General features: G+C 42.1%; 1 protein-coding gene and 1 long non-coding RNA gene across 5 annotated transcripts; one reads left to right on the top strand and one right to left on the bottom strand.

Moving 5' to 3' along the window:
• The first annotated feature begins 5754 nt into the window (after nt 1-5754).
• Nucleotides 5755-20902, top strand: rufy2 (RUN and FYVE domain containing 2). 4 transcript variants are annotated; one of them, XM_019895867.1, is made up of 20 exons: nt 5755-5834; nt 7993-8177; nt 10667-10840; nt 10942-11059; nt 11357-11458; nt 11601-11724; nt 11972-12036; nt 12113-12178; nt 12265-12334; nt 12420-12521; nt 13147-13263; nt 13355-13447; nt 13862-13936; nt 14047-14144; nt 18190-18309; nt 18438-18567; nt 18789-18883; nt 19524-19572; nt 19648-19728; nt 19810-20902. In XM_019895867.1, the coding sequence occupies exons 2-20, from the start codon at nt 8102-8104 to the stop codon at nt 19951-19953; spliced, it is 1899 nt and encodes a 632-aa protein (XP_019751426.1). In that variant the 5' UTR covers nt 5755-5834; nt 7993-8101; the 3' UTR covers nt 19954-20902. The 4 variants fall into 4 exon arrangements, with proteins under 4 accessions (XP_019751426.1, XP_019751427.1, XP_019751428.1 ...); XM_019895868.1 differs by lacking the exon at nt 5755-5834 and adding an exon at nt 7659-7850; XM_019895866.1 differs by lacking the exons at nt 5755-5834; nt 7993-8177 and adding an exon at nt 9259-10346.
• LOC109531540 (uncharacterized) lies at nt 10594-21088 on the bottom strand. The gene is made up of 3 exons (XR_002171196.1): nt 20991-21088; nt 12609-12614; nt 10594-10604 (listed from the first exon to the last, which is right to left on the bottom strand). It is a non-coding gene; the product is annotated as an uncharacterized LOC109531540 (long non-coding RNA).
• Between the last annotated feature and the right edge of the window lie 497 nt (nt 21089-21585).

Here is a 21585-nt window from a genome sequence, read left to right on the forward strand (position 1 = left end):
GATACTTGTGAGGTGACTTTTTGAAGAAGCTATTTGGGTCTTGTCCACGTGAACATCTTTATGTTGTCTGCTGACTGCAATCCCTCCTGTTCACGATTGGCCTCATTCACTGTATTTCTTGAAATTGTGTCTTTCGAGCTTGCAGTCACTTCTCTTTTCCTCTTCAGGAAATGTTTGAATCGATTTCTCCGATATCAAAGAGTTCACCACTGAGCCCATTTGAATTTAGTTGCTAACCAAAACAGCAACGCCTACCGAGGCATTTCACGATGAAGTGTGCGGTCTTACTGGCCATGACTCCCAATATGTACTGACACTTTGTCTGTAGATTTTCTGCGCTCAGGGTTGTTGAGGGTAATTATTCCATTTCACTCAATTAATCTGAAATGTATTATTTATCAATAGCGAGTATATCATTGCTCAACTGTCTATGCCTGTGATAGTGACAGAAAAAATCAACTGAAATGCTCTTCCACTAAATGGCAGAAGGTACAATTAACCTGTGGAGCCACTTCTTGCCATTCATATAACAAAATAAGTTGTGGCTTACTGTAATATCCATAGCCTAGCTTTGTGTTCAGTTGATTAAGCCCAGACTTCCAAATGAGTACGTATATTTGTGAGTAGATTGAGATGAGATCACCATTGTTTCAGCTGTCATACTTTTTATGCCATTTTTGTTTGGTGGTGTGCCGTGAGATTTTTCGAATGCAAAATGGGTGCTTTGGCTGAGGTATGAAGCAGTAGCAGTTCTTTACCACTGCAAGCTACACCCAAAATACTGCAGTGAATGTACTGCATTGTGAAAATAAACAAATACCTCGAGCTACCTAAAAGTCTGCTCACTTGTCCACCCCCCAACTAGTAAGCCATTTGCAGCTTACACATACACCCCTCAAGTAGGAACCGAAACACAGAGTTTACAATTTGTGAATAAACACGCAAAGACCGGTTTCCTTCAATCACTTGGAAGGGCATCATTGGAAAAATTGCGTGTAAATCAGTGTCGCGGCTCTAAATGTCTACCTGGAAACGCTCTCCTCACTGAGGACAGAAAAATTAAAGAGACATGTCATTCGTGAGGAGCACCTCAGGTTGGTCCCCTTTTTTTCCCCAACTACATTTTGCCAAGATAATAATGCTCAGTTTTATTCATGCTGTTATAATTGCATCATATCTGCAATCTTAATCTTAAAATCACAATTTACTACTTGATTGCACTAATTTAAATTGGCACCAGTGAGCGTGTATCAGAAAGCAGATGGAAACATTAACTTGTTGGTTCTTTTTATGACCTTAGACAGCCTCCCGCCAACTGATTTCTGTGACGGTCCGGGGAAATTCTTTTGCACAGCCTGGTAAGTTATTTGACCTTCACACACACACACATACACACACACACACACACACACACACACACACACACACTAGCGCAAGGCAGGGGGTGACATTGTAGTAAAAGAGGTGATAGTGCTTCAGCAGGTACATGTCACCTCATCCTGCTCTTTGATTTGCTCAGACACTTCCCTTTAGCATAGGACCGCCAAATACACACACAAAGCCACAGTCTCTTTAGTGCTTGCATAAAGTAACCCTAACTTGTGTTTGCAACAAGTCATGCTTGAAATACCATGATTGAAATGCCAGATTGGTTGCAGCCAAAGGTGTTATGTTTGGAACCACTGACCACAAGGAGAGAGAAAGACAATACCGTTTTGGAATTGTATAAACCTCGGGAAGTCGATCAATTCAGATGCTCACCGGAGGAAGCTGGACTTGACACAGAAGCCTTAAATAGTAGAAATGAGTCCCAGTGTCTATTTAGCATGTAACTGTCAAAAAAAGGAACAGGATGCATGTGTGTGAATGGGAAGAAGGAGCTCACAATGCCGACTTTTTCAATCTTTACCTCTCATTGACTCCAGTCATGTCCTGTGCTTAAAGAAGATATAAAAGATTAATTTTTGGCAAGTCTTGCCTAAAAGCACTTGTATTGTAAAATGCAAAATATTTTATGTTTGCTGCCTTACGATGCTGATTGTCCCAGTACCCCCAAAATCTGTGGTAAATATGTTATTCTTCTGTTACTTACCAAATACTGTATTAAATCCCAAAGACGTGGTATCTCAAAGTTAGGGTTGGGACACAAAAGGGGTCTTAGGTCAAATTTATTCGGTTGTTGTCACGTTAAAGTGCTGAAAATGTTTGATAGAATCGAAAAAAAAATAGTTTAATGTTTGATTTTAGCCTTGATCTATATTTGGCAACCCAAAGCCCACATGCCTCAGTCTCAGGCGCTAACGAATTGTGACTTCTCCAAGTCGGACAGTAAAGAAAGATCACAATAATAATGGTGAAAAATAAGAAAATAAATACAATAATATGAAACTGACGTAATAATATAATGATTCCTTTTTTTTTTTTTGCCTAAGGTTGAAAGAAGTCATTTTCTAGTCTTCCAATATGGCGAGTGCCTGATAGAGAGTTCATGTAATCATTATGACCAATATTGTAGGGAACGCAGCCCCTTCTATTGTGTATCCCCCGGAAGTCATCTGACACGGTGATGTTTGTCGGAGTATTTTGCACTACAATATGGCATTCAAAATATTGATTGTGAAAAGAAACTTGAGTTTTTCTTTCAAACCTTTGGGCCGACCTCATTATTATGTTGAGAGAGGAACATCATACGGTATGTTAATCCAAGTAACCATTATTTCTCTCGAGACGGTGTGTTTGCGTGTGTATTAGGAGGTTAGTTAGAGGATCATCTCCTACTGTCATTGAGGTGTGAAGCCTGGACTTCTCATGTCCTCCTACACCCCCACCCCGACTCCCTTTTTACACCAGACCAGGTGTCAAAGCCCCCACTGAGGTGGCACTTTTCACTGGTGTGAGAAAGCGCTTCCCTGCAACAACGCACACACGCACGTACACAAATAGAGGACGAGTTGTGCTGGGAAATGTCTTTTCTTCTTGTATCGGATCAAAACAAGAACTTTTACAGAAAGCGACAGCCAATTAAACTCAAGATGTCTGTTAACACATTCTAGCTTTTAGCGCCCATTAATAGTCTGACTTGCGGTTGGTCTTCACTGAGATTTATACATTCACTGAGCATTCATCTCTACCTTAATGGGTGTCTGTTTTTAGGAAGCTTGTCTTGTCCTGCTCTTCCTCCTCATTTCCCTTTACAGATAAAGATGTCACTCAGGCTGTAGAGACGTGTGTGTGTGTGTGTGTGTGTGTGTGTGTGTGTGTGTGTGTGTGTGTGTGTGTGTGTGTGTGTGTGTGTGTGTTGGTATGGCGGTGGATGTTGAGTCACCCTCATGAGGGCAAACACCTTTTTATATCAAGGCACCAAAATGACTTTTAAGGGCTGAGATTTTGCGGGTCTGTGTGAATGAGTATTGTTTTGACAACTTTTCAAAGGCTTGCAGAAGTGTCAAAAGTATTCACACTCTTTATTTAAGCACTTTAGTAGAAGTACATATCCTTGTGTAACCAAAAAGAAAAAAGTGGTAAAATGTATTGTCCATAAAAGTTTGGTGTAATTAATGCATGTTTAAAGGCAAGCTACTATAAATGAGGTGTTACCTTTTCAATTGCTCCAGTTGTCTAGGTGTCGGCAAAGCCATTAAAGCATCGATATCTGATTTAATGAGCCATTTGCAGCTTTACAGTGCAAACAGGTCCGTGTGTACATAGATTTGCACGGCTTTCTCGAGATGCTCATCTCAAATTACCTTATAGACGACAAAATGAACAACTGTAACAAAGTGAGTAGTAGAGAAAGAGTTGATAAAATCGAATTGAAGACTTTATTGTACATCCAAATGGGTTTTATGAAAACATAAAAGACAACAAATAATAACAATGACAAGTATGTAGAACTAACTGCCAGGATGAAGAATATGCTGTAAATGTTCCCACGGCTCGAGCGCTTCTTGATCCTCGACCGTAGCTCAGAGACGGAGAGAGGGTGCTTGAACCGTCATCCATTCTTTGTTGTTTTGTGAACCTGTCTCGGCGAACGTAAACTGTCAATCTCCTTTACAGTACCGGCTCACTGGTAAACATATTGAAATAAAGGGCGAAGGCTAAGTTGATTCAATGAACAGCCAGCTCACCACAGACTTGGCTGGAGGGCCTATCCTTTGGTGGATGGGCCATTGAGTGAGTCTTTTATGTACCACGAGAGGAAGCCCACGTACCACACTGAGAATTAATTGTCTGTATCATTTATGTTGCCTCTTAATGAAGGTGCCTTAAGACTGTGGATGCCAAAAAACATTCTCTTGGATCACTCCCACCTCAGTTATTGTAGCTGTATCTGCCGGTGCAAGTCACGGAACTCCCTTGTGATAAAAGATGATAAAAGTTGTCCTTTACCGTCCTCCAAGGTGTCTTGTTCCACATTGGGGGGGTTACGCGACTCCTTCCAACACAGACAATGTTTGATGTATCACCCCCTCCGCCTTCACATCATTTTCATGGTTTCAAGCACTCTACTTACTCGTCTGGAGTCTTTTTGTGGTTAGCATTTAGAAAACCTATTCAAATCACACTTTGTTTCAATACAGGCTTTTGATTATGCCATCCCCAACTAAGTGATTCAAACGTTGGCACATTGGAAAAGCAGTGGTATCCATTTTTCATTTTATGGCATAATCCACAGCAGCGAGCGCCCCCTAGTGTGTGTGCTGATTACGTTTGTTCTAAATACTGAACAGGCACTGCCAATGTACCGAGTTGACGAAGAGAGTAAGTCTGCCACCTAGCGTTCCTTTTTCCAGGCACACCACATTGTTTCAGGGTTGATCAGTTGCAATTCATGCATCATAGACCCGAGTCTTGTATCACCTAGTTAAGTAATCAAATTTATAATTAGCGAGTTATTGCTATATTTCCAAAGAGATGTGACCTACCTTTTATTTTGATTGTACTTGAACGGTTTTAAACTACGAGGACATTATGTAAAATGTTTGAAAGGAATAATGTTGACTGTTTGCAGTATTTGTCCATTAGGCCATCCTGCTTCCCACCACTGTGCTGTTCAAAACACCAACCTAAATTAGCTGCCATTTCCTTAAACGATCCTTGATTAATCGAACACCAGATCTGCGTTTCAAAAGAATGAAAGCACGGTGCAGTTTTCAGTGTGAATTCAGAAAAAGAGAACATTAAAACACTGAAGATAACCTGTATTTGAATACCCATCAAGCGTGTTTACAGATGCAGAGAGCCTTTGCTAAATAAATTATGCATTTATCTCAAACGATGGATGGATGGATGCATGTAAAACTGTGCTCTTATTTCTCATATAGTGATGCCTAGATTATATAAACAGCTCTGTTGGTATCTGGTATTGTTTATTTTGGCAGTCTGCAAGTCATTCATCCCTATAAGATCTTTCTGTCCAATCATCAGGGAACGGACTCAACACTACTCATGTACCCATTCACCAACATGCATTATGCACTCATTCACATCTTCATGTATTTATAGCACATGAACAGTAAACCTCCTTGCCGTCTTGAGTGGATGGATCTTGCGTTCTCTCCCCCTCCCTCCTGTCACATCCTGTCGCATCCATCCCCGACTGTCCCCACCCCCGTCTCTCATTGGGTGCTGTGTGGTGTGATGGTTGTGGTTTCTGTCTGTGATGTCTCTGCCACAGCGTGTACCGGATTACTGCTCTGCATCAGATAGATAGATAGATAGATAGATAGATAGATAGATAGATAGATAGATAGATAGATAGATAGATAGATAGATAGATTTTTTTCAACATCATGGGAGTGGAACGCATATTTGTTTGCTGAGCTCGTGAGGTAAGATAAATGTCACATGATATTGTTTATGGGATGATGGCTTGATACATAACGTATTTTTTGGCGTGTGTCTCGTCAACATAGCTGTTGAGGTTGTGTTCATAAAAATCCATGTATTATCCTTCAGTACTTTACAATGTTTATCCACAACATACATTAAGTCACATTCCAACAGTGCTGCAGTGAGGCAGGCATTTATTGCCATGAAACAGCATCTCATCCCGATTGGAGAAAAGAGCTTTCACCGAGCAGTGTGAGCATCATTGATTGGCTGGTTGAGCCCTGTTGTTGAAGGCTGTATAGTACATATACTGTAGTACTAGCACATTGTTGTACATGTGGGATGCGGGGGGGGGGGGGGGGATGGGCTTTTAGGTGGAGGACGGAGGTTGGGAAGAGACTGAGAATGATTTTGTCAACTTCTGTATTGACCAAAACAAATACAGTGGGACCTCCAAAGTCAAACACAGTTTGATTGCCGACTCACTTTCAGTTTGTTTTAATTTCAGAAGCAAGGTGAATTAATTCATTCCAAGCCTCAATTGTTAACACCATAAAAACTTGATTAAGTGTACAGACAGCGTTTGAAGTAACAGTACAAACTGACCAGCTATCCCATGTCGTAATAAGTATTAGTTCCTTGTTCGATGGTTATCATTACCGGTACTCTTCCTATTTAGCCTACTACCGCAGAGACTATGGTGTTTAACAGGGCTGGATGATAATGGAATTTTTGTACCATTATCAGTCAATTATTCATTGACTTCGAAACTTGCAAAAAATGTATTCAACTACTAAAAAGTCAACTACCGGTATTCAAAACTATCATCATAGTCACGTGCTGATACATCACTGCATGTTGAACACTTGGTTTTTGAGCCAGCTATTCTTTTTGTCTAATGCAAAATGACCTTGTAAATATAATGTGAAATTCAAGCCTTTTGCGTTTTCATTCTGCGACATCCACACCTCTGATGCCTTGCGTCTTTGCATCAATTCAAACCAGTGAATAAGTGTCTCTATTCTCGATTTATATTTATTTTTTTATATACATCTCAACTTTGAATATAACTTGAAAGACAATGAGAAGATTAGTAAGAAGAATTAGTAAGAAAGTAAAATAAGAATATACTTATATAATAGGAATTTAAAAAAACTACATAAAACCCAATACCGACTGTTCCTACAGTGTGTGCATTTGCCTCTTGAGTGCAGCGTGGTCTCATTTATAAAATGAGACAAAAAGAAAGCTGGAATTAAAGTCGATTAATATGATTCTTTTTTTTCACAGAATGGGAGGAATTTGTGCCTTTGTGTACTATGTGTGTGAGATTCCACAACGTTTGTGTATGAATATTTGTTATTTGAAGAAATAGCACTTCTGAAGTTGATGCTAATTTGCCGTTAGCATGTCAATGCGATTTTACATTGACTTTAGCATTAGTACTTGCGATGTTTTTGTTAAAAAAAAACAAAAAAAAACGTAGTGAATATGAATATACAATGTGTGTAAATCATTTTGTTGTGCATTTAGATTTAGAGAAAACTCCAAATGTGTCATTAAACAGCTTCAATGATGCTTAAGGACGGCAAAAGCACATTAAACTGCTCAGCTCACACTTTTGACTCTTACGTGACCTACAAGCGCATGACAAGACAAGTAAACAAACAAGCAGAAGATTTTAGACAGTATGAGGCAGCAGTGGCCATCAGACCACAGGGCGTCAACACTGAGTCATGAGCAACGTTTTTCTCTGCAGGAACTTAACAGTGAAAAAGGATCTGGAAGTAAACCAGTCATATGATCCATGGTCAGCCCGAAGCTATTAGGGCGAGAGAGGGCCAAGGGAGAGAGCTCTTAGCGCATTGTTGCAAGTGTACATGAAGAGGAAAAGGGCAATACATCGTTTATTATTGCCTTCGGTCATAGTTTGTGTTATAACGGACGCTCCATAGGGTGCTGGCTTCCATATTTCTTCTCATGGATGCCTATATTTCCAAAGCCAGAGCTTAAAGGTAAATTTTGATTTGATAAGGAGTACCAAACTGATTGTTTATGTGTGCAAAAGGTCTTGTGTGACGTACTATATCTTTCTCTTTATTTGCAATGGGGACAAGGTAGTATGTTGGGCTTATATTCTGCTCGTAAATTCTGCAGATCCGCTTCTGAAGCACACCAACGCGAGCCATTTCGAAACCCTGGTATCGGTGTGACCCACAGTCACGTTGGCATCGAAGCATCAGGTCAAGGAGGCTCCCGCCCGGCTATGTATTCCCCCCAGAGCCTCCATCGCTGGGGCATCACTCACAGTGAGAGTATGGAGCGCTTAGCCTATGGTCAAGGTAAGCGGCCACTGCAAGAAGCGCGGTACAACCGAGATTGGTAGCCAGCTAAACACAGGCCACATATACAAGAATTCACACTCACACCTAAGAACAATTTGGAGTCTTAAGTACCATTGCTCTAAATCAGACCTAACAAAGTACGGCCCGGGTGCCACATCCGACCCACTCTGAGTTTCTGAATGTCCCTCACGGTGACCATTAAGTCAAAGTAAAATGCAAAGTACACAGTGCTTTGGTTTTAGAAGTTTATTTATTTATTTATTTATTTTATGCACACGTGTGGATGCTAGAAGTGAAATAGTGAGCAAGAGCTATGACTTGTGTCTGCAGTGTTGCCAACTTGGCGACCCTTTCATTATTTTCTGCAACTTTTGTGACCCCTCTAGCAAGTATTTGTCCTAAACAGAGACTAGCAAATACGACAATAGTGGTCCTAATGTTAGCAACATTCTTAAAAACATTAGCACATTATTTACCGAACATGAATATGCAATGTTTGTGAGATACAGTATGCCTAAAATTATGTGATTTGCGTAATAATTACAGCGCTATTATTTTTTTCATCCTCGCACATTCTCGCGAGAACGGGCTTTTGCAGTTGTCGCGCGTAGCCTACAGGTGGCGGCAAAGCGGCACGGTATGTATGACGTAGTGTTTCCTTTTGTGTGTCTCGTGAGTGAGTTGTTGACACCGCCCCTCCGGAGAGAGGCTGCAAGGCGGGCGGCACTGTCACAAGCAGACCGCGGCTCACTTTTCCTGGCTGTAAACAGCTCCACGGCGAAATCATGTACGGAAAAGACAGCGTCTCCGAGGAGTGGCTCCTCTGTATTTTGCCTCCGCCGGTTCTACGGACGTTCACCATATAGACTATCGAACGACGCCTATCTACGATCGGCGAGCCTCACGTCACCTCCCGTCGTTTCTCTTGGACTCGTGCTTCACCTGTCAGTATCGGTCATTGTTTAGCTGATGCAATTGCTGCATTTTGTAAACTACGGTTGTGAACGATCTCCGGGTAACTCGGCGCCAAGCTCACCCGCCGAGCGTGTGGCCAGACCAGTGGCTGGTGTGGATGCTAGAAGTGAAATAGTGAGCAAGAGCTATGACTTGTGTCTGCAGTGTTGCCAACTTGGCGACCCTTTCATTATTTTCTGCAACTTTTGTGACCCCTCTAGCAAGTATTTGTCCTAAACAGAGACTAGCAAATACGACAATAGTGGTCCTAATGTTAGCAACATTCTTAAAAACATTAGCACATTATTTACCGAACATGAATATGCAATGTTTGTGAGATACAGTATGCCTAAAATTATGTGATTTGCGTAATAATTACAGCGCTATTATTTTTTTCATCCTCGCACATTCTCGCGAGAACGGGCTTTTGCAGTTGTCGCGCGTAGCCTACAGGTGGCGGCAAAGCGGCACGGTATGTATGACGTAGTGTTTCCTTTTGTGTGTCTCGTGAGTGAGTTGTTGACACCGCCCCTCCGGAGAGAGGCTGCAAGGCGGGCGGCACTGTCACAAGCAGACCGCGGCTCACTTTTCCTGGCTGTAAACAGCTCCACGGCGAAATCATGTACGGAAAAGACAGCGTCTCCGAGGAGTGGCTCCTCTGTATTTTGCCTCCGCCGGTTCTACGGACGTTCACCATATAGACTATCGAACGACGCCTATCTACGATCGGCGAGCCTCACGTCACCTCCCGTCGTTTCTCTTGGACTCGTGCTTCACCTGTCAGTATCGGTCATTGTTTAGCTGATGCAATTGCTGCATTTTGTAAACTACGGTTGTGAACGATCTCCGGGTAACTCGGCGCCAAGCTCACCCGCCGAGCGTGTGGCCAGACCAGTGGCTGCTTAGCTCCGGAGACGCAGCCAAACATGGCATCGGCCGTCGAGCACGACCTGGCGCTTTCTGAGGCCGACAGCAGCAAGGATAAATCTCAGGTGTTCGGAATATTGAGGTTGCAAGAGGAGAAATCCAACATCGGCGAGAAATGTATACCCGCTGTGAGGGGAGGCGGGGGTGGAGGGGGAGACGGACGATGGCAGGCTCCCATCTTCGCGTTAGCCAGGAAAGCCTCTGAAACCATTTCAGGGAGCATTCATGTGCTGCCTAAAGTGTCGGAGAACAGAGCATCCGTGCCAGGAGAATGGAACGTTCAAGGTAATGTATCCCCCATCCGTACGATTTCTATAGCGCTTCTCCTCATTCGCTGATTTTGGGGAAGACAGAGGGTGACAGAGGGTACATAACACCCTAGACTGATCATCAGCCAATCGCACGTCACACTGCCATTAATACAGTCACAGTCGCATGCATATGCAATTTAGAGTCTTCAATCACTCTGGCTACCATATTTCTCCAATCTGAGAGGAAGCAGCAGAAAACACGCGCAAGCACAAAGAGAACTATGCTTTTGCTCTGCTGGGAACAGTATCTCGAAAAAATTCATAAAAGTTTAAATGTTTCTTTCTTTCTTTCAGCTTTGCGGGATCCCATGGCCATGGAACGAGCCAACCTGCTCAACATGGCCAAGCTGAGTATTAAAGGCCTGATCGAGTCAGCCCTGAGCTTCGGAAGAACGCTGGACTCGGACTACCCGCCTCTGCAACAGTTCTTTGTTGTCATGGAGCACTGTCTCAAACATGGTCTGCGAGGTGAGACGACTACAGCTTCATGCACTGCACATGTTGCAACTCCCTTTCAATAGATCCTGTGTGTATGTAAGTGTCTTATTGGCTCTCCTATTTTTTTCCAGTGAAAAAATCCTTTTTGGGATTTAACAAGTCTCTTTGGGGACCTCTGGAGCTGGTTGAAAAACTGTGTCCGGAAGCAGGAGAGATCTCAGCCTCTGTACGAGATCTGCCAGGACTCAAGTAAGGAGTAAACACGGCCCATGATTAGGGACTTCGACCAAAAATTCCCAACCAAAAATATCTCATGTCACACAAAAATCCACTGTGATACAATGTTCAAGATGCATTTCTCACAAGACATCAGCTCAGTGAGCAAGTAAGGATTAACCCCACATGAATATTTTCCACAAATGTGGTACTTTTTTCTTTTTTTTTCTGTATTTATAAACAATGTCTATTCTAGAGTTTTACATACGAAGTGAAAGAAAGACGAAGTAATCTGATGACATGTTTAAGTAACCTTTTCTTTGCATTAAGGACTCCTCTGGGTCGGGCCAGGGCGTGGTTGCGACTGGCCCTAATGCAGAAGCGGCTGGCCGACTATCTGCGACTCCTCATCACTCGAAAAGACTTACTATGGTAATTGTTAACACCCACACAAACACAAAAAGACAAACTTCTAATCATGAGTATTAAAATTGTTCATCCGAAGCGCGTGTGGCCGTACAGAAGTTGGAGGCAGTTGGACTACTTGTGAGAAGTCGTTGTCCTTTCTCTGCAGTGATTTCTACGAGAATTCAGCACTGATGCTGGAAGAGGAAGGCGCCGTGATCGTGGGCCTGCTGGTTGGCTTGAACGTCATTGATGCCAACCTGTGTGTCAAAGGTGAAGACCTGGACTCTCAGGTAAGCGCAACCACATCCGCTGCACTCCACTCACCTCGTCTACAGAACCCAGCGGCACTGAGCATGTTAATGAGATCATTGCGGGGGTAATTATAATTGGACATGACTTCTGTCGCTAATTTGTATCAAGTTATAAATAGGCTTGCTATTTACCGCTGCTACGGCGGGTCACTCATTGCATCTCGGTTTGTTTTATGTGCCTTAGTTAAAGAAAAAAGTAGATCATGATGTATTATCTATTTTTTAGGTCGGGGTGATTGACTTCTCCATGTACTTAAAGAATGACATCGATGATTACAGGAGCGAAGAGAGGTACGTTCTCCTGTTGTTTATTCGAACGTTTCATGCCTTGCCCCTTTAATAGGAATGTTTGTTTCCACGACAACAGGAACAGCCAGATAGCATCTATCTTGGATCAGAAAAACTACGTCGAGGAACTTAATCGGCAACTGAAGTAAGACTTCACTTTTGACCTCAGAGTTGGGAATTTCCAAGATATTCAAGGAGATTATGATTTGTGTTCAATATTGCTGTGTCCAGTTCTACAGTTCATGGGCTACAGGGCAGAGTGGACTCTCTGGAAAAGTCCAACTCGAAACTCATAGAGGAGGTGAGATTTAGCATCTTTGGTGAAAATGAAAGGTTGCACTCAAATTCATCATCCGTCTCTTTCAACTTTTTTGTTATGTGTACAGTTAGCGATCGCCAAAAACAACATCATTAAACTACAGGAAGAGAACCAGCAACTAAGGAGCGAAAACAGCCTCATTCTTCTGAAGGCACAACAACATTTAGAGGTACTCATACACAGTGAGGTACAAAAAAAAAATCAGTGCATGATCAGTGGGCACAGTGACCGAGCAAGATTTTGTGACTTGATTGACGACTTGCTTGACCAAGTAGTGACTTGACTTGATTTGCTTGATTTGTGTTTTTTCCCCCCGCAGTGACTTGGGCCTTGCTTGAGCATTGAAGGTTCCGACTTGAGACTGACTTGTGACTTGCGCATATGAACCTACTCCCACCTGTGCTGTATTGTCGAAAAGTTCATTTGTTTCAGGAGGCCAGTTCAAAAAGTCGAATTCATGTTTAGATTTAATGAAGATAAAATACTTTTCTCGTATTTTCAACTGTATATTAAAAATAATTGAGATTGCAATGTAAAATTCAAATTTTGGTGTTTCATACGCTGGATAGTATAATTATAAAAATAGAAAAAAAACTAAATATTTTATTCTGTGTGTCATGACACTCTGCATAGGAGTTTCACCTTTTTTTGTATGACTCTTTAGTTCTGAGAAGTACTTTGAGATGCATTAGGCCCAAGCCCGAAACGCTACACCAGTGGTGGAATTCCGTTCTATTATTGACCAAAACAACACAGCACAAACTTACGAGCTTTTTGTTCCTTGTTTTATGGAGGTGTCTCAAGGTGACGTGTCAGTGGAGAGAGACACATACAAACAGTCTCGTCAAGGTTTGGATGAGATGTACAACGAGGCGCAAAGGCAGCTGAAGGAGGAGTGTCAGCTCAGACAGGTGAGAGGCTGCATCTCACGTTTAAACGTCCGCCGTCTTGTGAGTTGTGCCAACGCCAGCCCTTGTGTACGTGGTTGTGACTTACGAACAGGATGTGGAGAATGAGCTGGTGGTCCAAGTGTCAATGAAACAGGAAATGGAACTGGCCATGAAACTTCTCGAGAAAGATATTCATGAAAAACAGGTGCAGATAACATCTCACGAAAAGTGTACAGTACCAGTCAAAAGTTTGGAAATACAAACAATTCAGTACTTCTTCATTATTTAAAAAAAAAAAAAAAATCTGAATTGCAAGTTAATACTTAAGTCATCACCATTATGATATTTATACAATATTGATGGAATTATTTGGTAAACAACAAAATGTGAATCAAAAACAGAATATGATTTACAGTTTAGATTTTTCCAAGTAGCATTCTGATTTGGAATGACTTTCTGTTCTCAGCTGTGCGTTCGCAAGAGCGAATCGCTTGAATTTCTGAACCTCTTAAATGTGTTTGAGAGCATTTGAAGGTGTCTCCCAACTTTTGACTGGTACTTTATCCGTACACCTAATAAATGTCAAAGAATTTGTGCAACTGTTATTGTCTACAAACAGGACACGTTGATCGGTCTGAGAAATCAACTGGACGAAGTCAAAGCCATCAATGTCGAGATGTATCAGAAGATGCAGGTGCATACAAACACACACTTTTCTTGTCTCATGTGACTGCTATGAAATAGAAATCTTCTGTTAGACCAAACTGGCCAACAGCTTCTGAACCAAGCATTCTCGTCTTCTAGTCATCTGATGACGAAATGAAGAAGAAGAACAACATGATCAGTCGTCTTGAGGAGAAGACCAATCAGATCACTGCCACCATGAAGCAGCTGGAGCAGAGGTGAGCAACCCACAATGTCTTGGGCAAACAAATTAATCAGCACAAGAAAATCATGTTTCCTCTTGTATCTCCTCAATTCACCCAACTCCTGGTTGCTCTCTTTTATATTTTTGTCATATTATCAGGCCGCCCTGACTCGGGGGGTTGTACAGACTTGTTGACTTTATTACTCCAAAATGATGCTTAGAGCTTGATGTCAAATATTCGCGAATCACGTTTTTTTTTTTTTTTTCGCAATGTTTGCGGAAGAGTAGGGAGCCCCTCGCTGGAGCAGATCATTTTATTATTCTGTACCAAAAATATCAATGACACCATCAGCGACTAGTTGACAACTCAACTTTTATCACGTTAGTGTTGACTTATAAAAAGAAATCTGTAATAATGCAAACCCTCCTTCTGACTGTGACCTTGCAGAGGAGAAACAGAGGAAAATGATTTTGGTCTTCACTCGAGTCACGCCTGTCAGGGTTTCTCCCAAGACAATCGGTCATTAGCCACCAACCGGAACGCGTTGTCACGGCAACATGATACACAATGAAGTCTTGTCATGAAAGTGTTTGAACCGGGTGGCCTCTCAAGTTTTGTCATCTCTTCGCTCACCAGATAACATTAGCTACAGTTAATGATTAAATGTATGAACTTTGTTTCTGTGCGAAAACACTCGAGTGAGTTTCAAAGAATTCTGTTCGTTCATTTCCGCGTTGGGTTCTGTTAGTTCTTCATGTTCCCTGGTGCCTTTGTGTGAAAGAAAAAAAAAACACAGCATTATTTTCAGAATTTTCAGGATGATTCCACTAACCCGTGGTTGATTTCTTGTGAGTCAGAAAAAAAACAACAATAAATTTACGCGACATGAATGGAATTTGCATTGTTGTGTGCGCACAGGAACTCACTTGCAGTCGTTGCTCACTTTTGTGGGAGAATTTTGTGGTGTCGTATGCAATAGACGATATGGATTCTCAATTTATTTGGCGTCCCATGCATTTGCATGAAGATTGCTGCTCCCCTGTAGCTCGATTTGGTCAACCAAACAATAAATGCGGGCTCTCACTCTGATGCAGCGCGGTTTTACACCACTGCACCAAAATGCAGCCACAATAATGAACATATTTGGTTGGTTATGAAGATGACAGTGTCAGTCATAACCAAGTATTATTGACAGTATCTTTTGATACAGGATTTCAATGGACCAGATGTGCCCAATGATTTGACATGTATGCCTTACATTTTATTTAAACCAAAAAAAATAGTCATAAATAAATAAAAGCTCCTTCTATCCTGTTCTTCCCAAATTATCAATGAAAGTCTAAAATACATATTGGAGCATATTTCCGTCAAGATTAACTTCTTCGTGATATCTTGGGAGAAATCCACTGACGTATTTAAGCTGCCACGCATGACAAGTTTGGGTATTGTTGCACTGTGTCGACGCTGATTCATGAGGAATCCTCCTCACGGCATCAGTGAGAAACCTCCCGTAACTCCTCGCCCCACCCCCCCGAGTCACCCAGCCATCCGTTTCAGTGTGCTCCATCCTCTGTGAATGGTTTTACTCTGCGCTGACATCGTTACTTATTATTTGCTGAGCTCAAAAGGAAGTTTTCATTGACAGCCAAACGAGTCAGCAGCGGTATATTGTGCTGGCATCAAACTGTGCTGTGATTGTCTTCATTTTCCCGCTTCTCTTCACGCCACTCATAGAGTGAAAAACAACCACAATGTATAACTCTTGCCTCGAGCGTGTCGGCGGCCAATTAGAATACCGATGTATTGACATCCTTTCTTCCTTCCTTTTCTTTCTGATCTTTTTTCCCCCCCTTGTTTCCTTCCTCTCTCGCCTGTTTATCTCTTTTTATGCCATGAAATCATCCATTGATCCATTTTACCCACATTGCTTTGCGATTTGGTTCCTCTTCCCCTGCGCAGCGATAAAGATCTGCTAAGTCAGACCAGAACTCTGGCCATGTCGTTTGTCAAGTGTGCCAGCACAGACACCGAGCACCAGTACAAGCTAGTGAAGGACATCTCCTTCTGAGCACAAACGCATACTTACACAGGGACTGACTTGGATCAACGATACCCAGCTTTACTTATATTTTTTTCCTTTTTTCCCCACGTGTTTTTGTGGACGGTGCAGTGTGGGGAAATATTGTCGTCGTTGGCTGAGTGAGGGAGGCGGGCGGCGGGGGGGAATCGTTTGTGATGATTGCAGTTGTGATATCTTATTTTCTTTCATTGTCACGTCACCTTTTCCTCATTGTAACATCTCTTGAAAGATATTAAAAGAGAAGCTGTCAGAGCAGGGGGTAAACTCCACATACCGCTATAAATAGACGCAAGCTTGCTGGTGACTTTAAGATGAAAGTTGAGGCTCTGGTGTATACGGAATATCACTATTTCGGAGCAATAACTTACACAACACCCAAGTGATATTTTCTCATTCATAATGCTTGGGGCACCATCCACTTCGGTAGACGACATATATGAACATAGATTTTTTTTTTTTTTTTAATTGTACAATCTGAGTTGTTGTTATTATTCCTGCTCGTATATACATTTAACCCATCAACAAAAATGCTAATATGGTAGTCACTTGAACAAGAGACCGCTTCAATATAGAGGAAGTGCAACTGCATTGATATTTAAAAAATAAAAACGTGTTTAAAAAAAAAAAAAAAGAAATGGAGAATGTTACAGTTAAGCAATTTCTAAGTTGCGCTGTATGCAAAAAGCTGATGGTCGCAATGCAGTCAAGATTTGATTCCGTCGGATGTCCGATTATCGATGTCTTGAATCAATGCATATTTTCTTCCACGCTCTCTTTTACTTACAGTTTGATGATTTCATACTTTTAATATAATTCTAAGATCCACATTTTCACGATGAAATGAAACTACAGGTGCATTTTACTTGCGTTATCTTTTACCAGAACAAAATGGAAGCGATGTAGCTGAATCCATGCGGTACCGGAATCCCCCTTCCTTCTTACATTCCAGACTCCCTGCAATAAGTGAACATCTGTGGAATACAAATACACGACTCAAATACACTCTAGCCATGTTTTTTTTTTTTTTAACAGCACTTTGATTGTAGGTTTTTAAACGCGCTTTTAAAACCATACAAACACATTTACGCATATTTTTGAGAGTGAGAGAGAGAGCAATAGAAAACACAGAAATATTGTACAAACAGTCTGAAGTGTGAGGCACGATAGGGATTACTCTACTGTGAATTAATAGACCCGAATGATAAACATAAATCTCCCAGGTGGAGACGTAATGCTGATGCTTGTCGTGTTCCCAAAATGTTTGAATTTATTCTTCGGGACGTGTGTCAAATCGACTGTCCGCGAAGCGTTTCACTTTCAAGTTCCTCGGACTTAATTGTTTAACTGATTCAGTACATTTGAGAATTGATTCAGAATCTACATCGCAATGCATCCTGGACTCTTCATTTGATTTATTTGATTAATTTTATCCCACCCTCGCAACGACAAAAAGTTGAGCTAAAAATACATTGTTGAAGTTGTTTTTTTTTTTCGCTACAGCGCCATCTGCTGGATCAGGTGGGTCACTTCCCCTGTTAACCTCAAATGCAAAATAGCCACTGCTTACAGCGCTGCAAATTAAAACATTGAACGCCGAATGTTACATCGTGTCAGGGCTAGGCGTACTATTTATTGACTGTAGTGACAGACTGGGACTTACGAAATCCATGTTTCTAGAAACCTAACTGTCGAGGGATTTGTAAAAGCCCATGTTGTCACTGCCTTTGACCACCTTGATCAATAAAACGTGATGTTTTGAACGTGCTTTGGCGTGTCTGTGTAGGAAGCTCATTTGTTGATCGCAGGCCATCTCCGCCACTTTACTTTCTGCCTTCGGTTGCTACATTTTAAGTTTTTCCCCTTTCATCCCCCGTTGAACGGCTTGCGCATCATCCCGGTTCTTTTCTACTTCGCCATCGTCCTCCTTCCCGCTCCTACGCCAGTTTTTTTGTTTTCCTCTCCATGGTCCTGAGTTTGTCGCTGGTTGTAATGGCGCAGATTACAGGAAGCCGAGAGCCACCGCACCACGGCCGAGGAAGGCACCAGGCGCTTCAAGATGGACTTTGCCAACAAGGCCGACAGCCTGCAGAAGCAGATCGACCACAGAGAGAAACAACTGTAAGCCCGGCAGACACACTTTTGTCCTTCATGCCTCCTGAAAATGGCTCGATGCGCGTGCATTCCGTTCGGCAGTCGCCGTTTGCGCCGATTCTTAATGCGATGTGCGCGTGGTGTCCGCTTCGCAGTTTGCAGCTGGAGACGGACCTGAAGATCGAACGGGAGTGGAGGCAAACGCTGCAAAACGATCTACACCGAGAGAGAGAAACGGTGGCTCAGCTCAGGACACAGGCGCTGCAGATCAACGGCCTCAAGATGGTAAACAAAAGAATGAGAGAAACACACCCGATGAGTGCATGTACTCTGCCTGTCACCCAAAGTGAGCTGAGATCAGCTCCAGCTCGCCCGCCGCGTTCATGAGGACAAGCCCCATAGAAAACGAATGGAAGGATGGATAGCATCCATCCCACTGTTTTACCTAATGAAGCGAGCGACATTGAATGCACTGTAAACCACGCGTTGTCTTTTTTTATCCACAGGAGTTCCATCGCCTGCAGGATGAGAACTTCCAGCTGAAGAGTATATGTGAAGACCAAGAACAAGCTCTCGAGGAGCTTGGCTCCAAACTAAGCGAGTGCGTCTGCTGTTTAACTTGACCTCGACTCAACCTGGTATCCATGTTCCAATTGGAGGGGGAACAAAAGCATGAACATGAATGCAGCTCATACAGCACTGTTGATGTAAATGTTCGTGTGGCCCGCCCACCTCTGCTCAAATAATGACATGACATTTTCTCAAACTACACACGCACGGGCCGACCAGCCAAAACAGCAGCACCCAAACATTTCTCCATAAGCATCATTTTGATATTGTTTTAATCAAGAGTCTCTTGACTTGTAATGTAATACAAGTTTCTTTCCAAATATGCATTTGCGGTTAATTCCCGCTGTTCAAGGGGCACCGAGCCCAGCCATGAAGATCAGAAATCCACCAATAATTGGTGCCCCGAACCGGGAAGGGAATTAAAATTGCTTAACGGTGCCGAGAGATGGTAACAAAGCACTTAAAACAGAGATGACCATAAAGCATCAACTCCATACATCTAGCACGCACCCAGTCATGAAGCCATGTCACACAAACAACTATTCAGGAGTTAAACTATTCAACACAAACAAATAGGGCTGTCACCAACGAATATTTTTAGAATCGATTATCCTCTGGAATATTCCGTCTGTCTGTCTCTGATACAATCTCCTCAACACTTTGTCATACAGATCCAAAATGAAGATTGAGGACATCAAAGAAGCCAACAAAGCTCTTCAGGTAAAATAAACGGCGACGTGTAGGCTTCGTTGACGTGGAGTTAGTTGTAAGCTTTCGTGTGGCCGTCCGTTGCAGGGCGGGCAGGTGTGGTTGAAAGACAAGGACGCGAGCCACTGCAAGCTGTGTGAGAAAGAGTTCTCCATCTCAAGACGCAAGGTGAGCCTACAGTGATCACTGATGAAGCTTTACACACTATGGGTGCCTACATCATCGTTGTTGTCGTTGTTGTGTGTTCAGCATCACTGTAGGAACTGCGGAGAGATCTTCTGCAACGGTTGCTCGGACAACGAACTTCCACTGCCCGCATCTCCCAAACCAGTGCGAGTGTGCGACACCTGCCACGCTCTCCTCCTTCAGAGATGCTCGTCTAATCCCACTTGAAAGCGTTTCACTCTACCTCCTCTGGCATGATGACCGCTCGTCAGCCCTCTGCAAGGTCCATCTCTTTAAAGCTTTTGCATGCACATTTGTCGCATATCTCACTGGGATTGTATTGGATTGGTTTGGAAGTTGAGATGCTGAAGTGGCGCACTGCGTTTCCTCAAATAGTGGCCTCTGCTTGAATTGGACGGCGTGCCTCGTTACATACGGAAAATGATATGACCACAAAGCACAACTGGAGCAGTACAGACGTGGTATCTGTAAAGCTGAAAACTTTTTTCGGAGGCTCCCTGTATAAGGAAATACAGGATGCTGGATGTACTTCATATCATTTTGTTATTCTATTGTAATTTAATTAGTTAAAAAACTAAATTAAATTGCATCAAATCAAACATTTGCATTTTACGATGACCTGGATGATTGAGCAACTGTACAAAGAAAAAAAAGTTTTTTTTTTTTTTTTAAGTCCATTGTTTTTTTTTTTTTTTTTTTTTTTACAATTGTGAAAGTAAGTTTAAAATAACTTGCACCATGCAATGCCAACTTTTCCCGCTAGATGGGGTAGGTACACATTGAGCTTTCATTCCACGTGCATATTCCAACTTCATGATGTGATACATTGTGTTCGCCTATGGCAGTCCACTTGGTTTGTCTGCTCGACAGGGTCATATTCAGATGTTTACATCTCCTCAACTGGATGTCGCTGCTCTTTTGTTAAAATATTAGAAACTCGATCAGTGCCCCATCGCATGCGTTCTCGAAAGACACTTAAGGCACTGAAAGAAGATGGGACTTGCCCAGCTGTAAAAGATGGGGCTTCACACTAAAAGAAAGCACTTAAGACAAAATTACTGACTGCATGTTGTTTGTACCAAAATCTGATCAGATAAGTGCCACCACTAATTGAAGATGCTCACGAAAAAAAATAAAGTACAGAAAGTTTACTGTCGCCATCTCCCCAAGGCTGTTGCTCATGTTCTGTGTTGGTGCCACTTGAGCTTGTGCAAATACTGTTAGTGCCAAAATGACCCAGGTACAGTATTAAAAGTTTAAGGTTCATTGTAGAAAACAGCAATTTGAAAGTTAAATGGGAAGAGGCTTGATTTAAGTTGCTGGAGGTTCCAGGCACAATTGCCATCGATGCTGCTTCAGGTTTTTTTTTCTTTTATCGTGAGGATTAGCAATTCAGAAAATGGATGAACATAGAATTTTATGTTGACAAGAAGAGCATTTACCTCTCAGAACAGTCTGTAATCAAATGTAAAGTCGACATGCTCATCTGCACCTTCAGTTTTGTACTTGGCAATCCTGACAACCCGGAAGTCATTTTGTTTTCTAATTTATTGCGTGTTCAAAGATAACACTTTTTGTAATCTAATTATGATTAGCACCTGGGCCTCATTTTAGTTTTGCGCTATGTATAGGGGTGTCAGTCCTAAAGAGGTTATGTTTTTTTTTTTTTTTTTTTTTTTTTTAATTGTTTATATTGTTAAAGTGAACTTTATCACTACATTGTTAATGATTGTCAAAATTATGCTGCCTTGACTGTAGCAGTTTTGATTAAATGAAACTGTAAACCTCATGCTGCAAGATTCTTTTGCCATGTATTTTCTGCATATGCAACATACACCA

Source organism: Hippocampus comes, unplaced genomic scaffold (assembly GCF_001891065.2).
Source record: "Hippocampus comes isolate QL1 unplaced genomic scaffold, H_comes_QL1_v1.1 scaffold80, whole genome shotgun sequence".
NCBI classification, from domain to species: domain Eukaryota; kingdom Metazoa; phylum Chordata; class Actinopteri; order Syngnathiformes; family Syngnathidae; genus Hippocampus; species Hippocampus comes.

Bases quoted from the DNA above. Each gene is read 5' to 3' on its own strand.
- rufy2 (XM_019895866.1), top strand. From the start codon at position 10,061: ATGGCATCGGCCGTCGAGCACGACCTGGCGCTTTCTGAGGCCGACAGC. The intron at 11,459-11,600 runs GTAATTGTTAAC...CTTTCTCTGCAG, and splicing joins ACTCGAAAAGACTTACTATG to TGATTTCTACGAGAATTCAG. The intron at 12,179-12,264 runs GTAAGACTTCAC...TGCTGTGTCCAG, and splicing joins GAACTTAATCGGCAACTGAA to TTCTACAGTTCATGGGCTAC.